The sequence below is a fragment of the Coenobita brevimanus genome, chromosome 61 (assembly GCF_032717465.1).
Source record: "Coenobita brevimanus isolate Jiangsu-jjx chromosome 61, ASM3271746v2, whole genome shotgun sequence".
In the NCBI taxonomy this organism is placed as follows: domain Eukaryota; kingdom Metazoa; phylum Arthropoda; class Malacostraca; order Decapoda; family Coenobitidae; genus Coenobita; species Coenobita brevimanus.
In genome coordinates this window covers 36,358,473-36,365,961 of record NC_137014.1, presented here as the reverse complement: position 1 = coordinate 36,365,961, position 7,489 = coordinate 36,358,473, and the positions used below count along the sequence as shown (strand labels likewise).

The 7,489-nt window shown below is 43.9% G+C and overlaps 1 protein-coding gene across 1 annotated transcript; it reads right to left on the bottom strand.

The window, feature by feature from the left end:
- Nucleotides 1–5,843: 5,843 nt before the first annotated feature.
- LOC145403753 (testis-specific serine/threonine-protein kinase 4-like) lies at nt 5,844–6,857 on the bottom strand. Its single transcript, XM_080275431.1, has one exon. It carries the CDS (start codon nt 6,855–6,857, stop codon nt 5,844–5,846), a length of 1,014 nt encoding a protein of 337 aa, XP_080131557.1.
- Nucleotides 6,858–7,489: the final 632 nt, after the last annotated feature.

Below are 7,489 nucleotides of genomic sequence, written 5' to 3'. Positions count from 1 at the left end.
CCCCTCTCCTTCCTTAGTCCCCCAATCCTTCCATAGTCCCCCCTCTCCTTCCTTAGTCCCCTTCTCCTTCCCTAGTCCTTCTCTCCTTCCTTAGTCCCCCCTCCTTCCTTAGTCCCCCTCTCCTTCCTTAGTCCCCCTCTCCTTTCTTAGTCCCCCCTCTCCCTCCTTAGTCCCCGCTCTCCTTCCATTCTCTCCTTCCCTAGAGGCAATTTTGGGCCAAGTTGAAGTGAGGAGGGTATAGCAGTCTACATCTCAGTCAGAGATACATTATAGTTAGAAGATACGTATTCTGATATTCCAATTCTTCTAACTAAATCAAGTCTCCAAATCCTAGTTAAACAGATGTAGTTATTTCTTAGGTGTAGTTAATCGCCTGGTGGTTGTCTGATCTGAAGTAAAAACGCGTCATCGGACTGAAGAGATAAAATAAAAAAGATATTGAAGTAAAGGAGTTAAAAATATCTAGCCATGTGATAACCTGATAAGTAATACAGCAACATAAAAATTAATAAAGAAATACGTAAATAAAATAAATAAATAAATAAATGAATAAATAAATAAAATCCGTCTTGGTACATGGTCAAACTAGCCTAATAAACCCTCCACAATTTCCTTTAAACAGGGGCCTCCAGAAATGAGACTCCTCCCAGAAATTAGTGGTCAAAAAGCCTAAGAAAAACTCCTCCCTTACACACACACATACACACAATGCAACACAGGACAAAGCATCACAACACGGACACACAAAACATCACATCCAAAAAACACCAAACGACACACACACACACACACACACACACACACACACACCACAAATCCGCCAATATCAGCACAAATCACCCAACGTATAAAGACAATCAGAGAGAGAGAAAAAAAAGACAACACTCCCAATCCCTCTCAATACACGTACAGCGAATCACCAATAATTAGGGCCGGATAATTACCCCTCATTAGGCCTCACACGCTTACCAAATCCACCATCATTACCGCCAGTCACCATCGCCCTCAAACCAGTCTCCTGCCAGAAATTTATCCCCCTCAAACTCCCTTCTCCCCCTATTCATCACCCCCACGCGACGAGCCCACATCGCCATTTCTACCAGACACACTCCATGCTGAGCAGCATCCGTTTATGCCAATCTTCCTCACCCAAGCACAAGAAACCTGGCATAAAATTGGTTAAACTGATCGGTATTCCACAAGCCTCCCCCCCCAGAAAAAAAAAAAAAAAAGAGAAAAGAAAAAGAGATCGATATTTTCAGGGGTGTGTTGATATCGTGCCTTTTTCTGGAAAAAAAAAAATTAATACGCTCTCCAGTCATGAAAAGGGTAGAGGGCATTGCTTACAGGAATTTATTGCCTGTCTGAATACATACTCTCATTTTATGCTGATTATTCTTTCATGAACAACGTAAATCCACTAAAATACTGGCCAGAGATTATTTCCACCAATTCCCATTTGTTTAGCGACAGGAGACGGACATTTAACAGCTTCAGTGGCTGTGAATATAGAATCGTTTTAAAATATTCTTCCCACAGCAGCCTCTCCACCCAGAGTCACTTGCTGGAGGACTGTTTGGGAGATGTAAAGGATATTGCTGGGTTGGTGTATCTGGAATTGCTGGTGTGATGTGGGCTTGTTCTGTGACTAGTGGTGTAGGTGGTATTCTGCAGGGAGACCAGTGTACAGGACCAAGACCAGGTGTACACAGGACTCGATTAAGTGTACACAGGTGACGACCAGGTGTACACAGAACCACAGCATACACAGGACCACGAAACCACACACACACACACACACACACACACACACACAAATTCATGCCCCCTCCCTAATTCTTCCACACACAATAAGGCCACACTACCATTACCATCAAGGGAACTGGCTGGGCCTCCCACACATACCCGCCGATATGGGGAACAGCAGAGTTTAACATTTACAAATTTTTAATATTATGAATTGTGCACAAGATTTTCTTTTTTTACAGCGAGTCCTTGGTACATGGAGTTGTTATTATTATTATTATTATTATTATTGTTATCTCTAATTTAACCTCTTCTGTACGATGACGTCTTATTTTATTTATTCATTTTATTTATTTATTTACTTTATTTATTGTATTTATTTATTTATTTCATTTATTATTTATTTTCTTCTTGTAATTCCGATTTTTTCAGCTGGGAGTGAGGGTTCATTTTGGGTGCCATGAAAGGATTCGTTTCACCTCCTCCATAGCGATTCATTTTCCATATTTCACCTTAATTTTCCCTTATACTCAGTTTATATGGTTTTAATCTCCACATAATCTCCAAAAAAATCTTCACATAATCTCCACACAATCTCCACATAATCTTCACACGATCTCCACATAATCTCCATACAATCTCCACATAATATCCCTCACAATCTCCACATAGTCTTCCCATAATCTCCACACAATTTCCACATAATCTGCGTCAGTAACTTGAAGAGGATATGGAGATGTAAAGTACAGAATAAATCGCTAATGAAGAAGCGTTGCGAATTCTCCAACGGCACTTTGTATACGACCGCGAATCGTATACTCTTTTCACCTCGGCTTGGTCAAGATTTTCGTCCTTTTTCAACTTTTTTCACGCAGTTCATGGGTAGTAGTAGTAGTAATAATACTAATAAATAATAATAATAATAATAACAATGATAATATATTAATAATAATAATAATAATAATAATAATAATAATCCAGTATCCAATCCTATGTTGACCGATGAGAAGCCTTAGAGCCCGGGGCTAAGCAAGTTGGTCCCGACATCTAAGATGAGTGAAATAATAATCATAGTAATAATCATCATCATCACAAATTAGCAAGTAATAGATAAATAAAATGCTACGGCTATGCATACTCTCCAAAGCACTTACTCGTGACTACCATCATTTTATCCTGACTTGTCCTAAAATTACCATCTCTACATCTCGAATGCTGAGATGTAAAAATGGACTAACACTAGACGATGCTAGTCACGAAGATGTGCTACCGAAAGGATGTAGTGCCATACTGTATTACTGTAGTTTTCTGCCAATGAGCTAAGTTACATACAGGTGTATAGCGCCATATACTCGTGTGTGTGTGTATATATATATATATATATATATATATATATATATATATATATATATATATATATATATATATGAATGAATACAAGCTTTAACGAACAATGGGACTCGAAGGAACTATGACTAATTTTCTTTATTTTCTCTCTTATCTTTATTTTCTTATTTTTAGACCTGACGCCAAAGCGAGGGAGAGACTTTAATTTACGCGCAGATTGTCCCTTTGTTGTTTTTATTTATGAGATGATTTGACAGGGGAGTGGAGTCGTAGCCTTAACGAATTCTGCCGTCCAGGTGACAGAGAGAGAGAGAGAGAGAGAGAGTTATTATAATCCGTTTGTTTCTCATTAGTCTTCTCGACTCTAAAGAGAATAAAGGTAAATAATAATCTGGAGGACGCAACATAGAATAATTGAAGTATTTTATCGTAATAACTAAAGCTGATCCACCTATAAATACTTCAGGTAAAAATTAAGGACTTGAAAACAAGAAAACGTTTACATGCATCTCCTCCTCTGCATTGTTATTATTTGGCTACTCTCTCTCACTCTCTCTCTCATTTTGCTTGTCTCTTCATAAACAGAGAAAAAGGAGAATCAATTTTATACCTCTCAATTCCACGAGGGTTTTAAGGCAGACTATTAAGTACTTCTGAGTCTTCATCTACCCCTAGAACACGAACCAAAGTTTACATGATGCTACACACCCGCTACACCCAATAGTACAAGCGTTAAAAGAAGTGTACAGTAAATAGCGTGCAGTGTGTGTGTGTGTGTGTGTGTGTACAAGCATATTAGAAGGCACACCACCAGACCCAATTTAAATGTTTTCCACGGTTGGGATTCGCACCCTTGACTCCTTGACCCGGGGTATACGCATCGCCAGACGAGCACGTTACCGATGAAGCCACCTTAGATCCACGAATTAGGAATTATATAAATTAGAGGGACGCTTCATTTACCCTTTATCGAGTCCACAATGTTATAAGCAGCAAGAAGTGGAGAATTTATTATAACCTGAATAAGATGTGCATAATTAATCTTGGCTCTAATTTTATCCATTTATTTTGGCTGGCTATACTTCTTCCCTACTTAGTATTTTAACTCAATAAAAACCCGCCTGAGAGAAGCCAAGATGAAGCACAGAATAAGTTGCCGAACGGAAGGAGTTGCGTGCCAGAAATGCTTCACCGTCTCCTATAGACTCATTAAATAAGAAGAGGGACGCCTTCACGGGGTGGCACCGATAAAGTCAGGTGGATCCACTGCCTGGCTGTCCAGTCCAGTCCAGTAAAGTTTAGGGATTGCCTTTGCTACGGCTCCCTTGCGGCGGCGTCATTTTCTTACTCTTGTTTATCTTTTATTATTTTGCTTCTTTTCTTCCATACTTGCGTGATGAATCTTTTCTTCTATAGCTTGTTTTTTTTGCTGTTAATAGTTGTACTTCCGCCATTTTCTCTTGTTCATGTTGATATGTTCTTTGCATGAGGGTATATTTTCTCCTCATGGCGTCATAAGCGGGACATTCAAGTGTTCTTATGTGTTTCTTCCGATTCTCTACACGCTGGGTATGTTGTGTCCTGGCTCTGGTGTCCCTTCCCCCAGTTTAATTTTAATGTTTGTTCTAGCTTTTCTTAGGAGGCTTGGTCCTTCAGTGTTGTCAAGCCATGTTACTTCTTTCATGTTGCGTTTGTATTGTCTGTAGAGGGTGACAGTAGTTTTGGTGTTTATTTCGTCTTTCCACTTTAAGGTATCCCAGTCTCTGACCTTCTTTTTTAGTTCATTTTGTGTCATATTTCTAATTTCTGTTAGGCTTATATTTACAGTTTTTAAGTAGATTTTTAGCTGTTTTATCCACTTTGCTTTTCCTTCTTCATACTGTTTGATGGATTTTTCTTTTAAGATCTTATTTCCTTCATTTTCTATTTTATGTTTTGTGAAGAGAAGTTTTGATGTTATGTCTCTTGTCGTGCAGGATGAGGCAGGATGTACAAAAGTCCCTCAGCTGCTTCCCTATCCCCCGAAAAGAGGATGGTGGATTGGAAGGGGGGGTGGTAACTTATGCTTGCAGTTCACCGGGTTCACGATTCCGATGAGTGGGGGACATAACAACAACAACAACAACAGCAACAGTCCCCCAGATTAACTTATATTTTCTTGTACCTCCAGTTGACTTTCTAACCCTCATGACAGGCTTTTTCAAACAGAAGGGGTTTTGTTCATAATGCTTTTATCTGATCCAGCAAAGGGACTGAGTAGCCTATCCCGGGTCCTTTGGCTTGTAGTGTTACAGATACAGTTTGCCGCTTGTCAGTCTTTACTATGCAATTTCCATGTCAGCTTTTCCATGTTGCACGGTGGCCTTTCTCACTTTTTCCTGCCAGCTTCGACTGGAGGGTTTGGTGGATGTGGGGAGCCTTCTTGCTTTATTCTCCTTACCTTCAACTTGTAGAATCAGATATCACAGTGATAGGCCTAGTCTTCTCTGTAGCAAGCAGCCTCGAAAGGACCATTACGTCTGTTGCTGTTTGCTCTCCTCTGTAGGCCTTCTGTCAGGGAGTGAGAGTGGATCAGAGATAATTTTGTCAGCAGGTGGAATCCCCTGAAGGATCCACCAAAGGGACTGAGTAGCCTATCCCAGGCCCTTAGGCTCCTGATGGGACCCAAAACGACCGCACCCTCTGTCAGGGCGTGAGAGCGGGTCACAGATAACTTTGCTACGGGGTAAAGTGGGACAGAGACGACGTTGTCAGTGGGTGGAGTGCCCTGCAGGACGGCCGCAGGTCGGTAAGTCATTCATGACAGACTCCAGCAACTCTATCAGTGTGGCCATCGTGGGCCTCAAGGGCAGAGTGTCCTGGGTCTGTTGCAGGACTTGCAGCAGATGCAGGTGCTGCTCCTGTGGCCCCGACAGTAGGCCCTGCAGTGCCGTGAACGCCATCAGGAGCAACTGACCGACGGCGTACACGTCCATAGCAGGATGGCACGGATGCCCCAGAAGGATCTCGGCGCACAAAAAAGGATGGAGCTCCTTATTAAGCTCCAGCCTCCGGTGCGCTGCCGCCGAGTCCTCTGGGGGGTCGAGTAGCCGTGTGCCTGCCTGGCGCATCGTGCCGAAGTCCACGACGGTCACGCCCTCCACGCGGTCCACCAGAATGTTGTCCTCCTTGATGTCATTATGGACCAGCCCCGCGGCGTGGATGCGGTCCAGGACGCGGCACAGCGACGCACATACCCACAGCACGTCACAAGGGCTGGAGGCGGAGGTGAGGAAGGCCTCGAACGAGACGCCGGAGTGGCGGGACATGATGACCATGGGTGGGCAGAGGACGTGAACGTACACACGAGGCACGCCCTCCACCCCCCGCAGCTGGTGCATCATCGCCACCTCACGCCGGGCTTGCTCACCTGCCAGTTCCTCCCGGAGGCTGATGACCTTGAGGGCCAGAGGTGGGGCAGAGGGAAGGTCCAGGGCGTACACGGTGCCCTGGCCGCCGCTGCCAAGCAGGGTACAGGCAGGCGGGTCCCACTGGCCCAGCACCATGTACCCTTCAGGGCCTCCCACCACCTCGTCAGCCTGCTGCCCCAGCCACGCCTCCGCTGGGTGCTGGTGCCCCCATGACATGGGCCAACGCCCCCAACTGCAGCGTCGTAGGGCCAGCCGGCTGAGGCAGCCCCACCTCCATGACCTGGTCTGCGCCTCCTGCCACGCCCCGTACAGGGTCACGGCCGCCAGCGCCGCCAACAACACCAAAACAAACATTACCAGTCTGAATATTGTATTAAACATTTTTTCTTATCTTTAACTGGCGTTAGTTTTATATGACGTACTGCACTAAACGTAAAAAAACTGACACTTTAGAAAGACAAACTGGGATGGTATGGAAAGGAGAATCATGCACTCGTTCACACACACACACACACACACACACACACACACACACACACCACTTCAGTCCGATAACATTTTATTCTGGTTGTTTCCTGACGCTTATATTCGCCTCGGGACACTCTTCCTGCCGGGGGGGGGGGTTGGGTGCAGCTGCATTCCCCCTCCACCACCAGATCTTCTCTGAGTTGAAAATAGCGTCTGGATGAGGCACCAATCAACCGGAAATGACGTCACCGGATGGAAGGGGTTAGTAAACGTATTAGGATTTATTTCACACGTCGCTTTGGTGATAAGTCTCCTGAAGTTTTGTGATTTTTTTTAAGATGACAGAGCGGGAAACATGAGGCTACCTGTAAGTAATTAGTGCATTACACCTGACACTCTGTTCATAGTTCTCCTGCTTTCTTATGTACCTATTTCCGTTCAACCATTTAAATAGTGGGAAATGGTGTGGCAGTGCGTGGTGTGGCAGAGTGTGGTGTGGAAGTGTGTGGTGTGACTGA

Coding starts and splice junctions, on each gene's coding strand:
- LOC145403753 (XM_080275431.1), bottom strand. CDS start 6,857: ATGTTTGTTTTGGTGTTGTTGGCGGCGCTGGCGGCCGTGACCCTGTAC.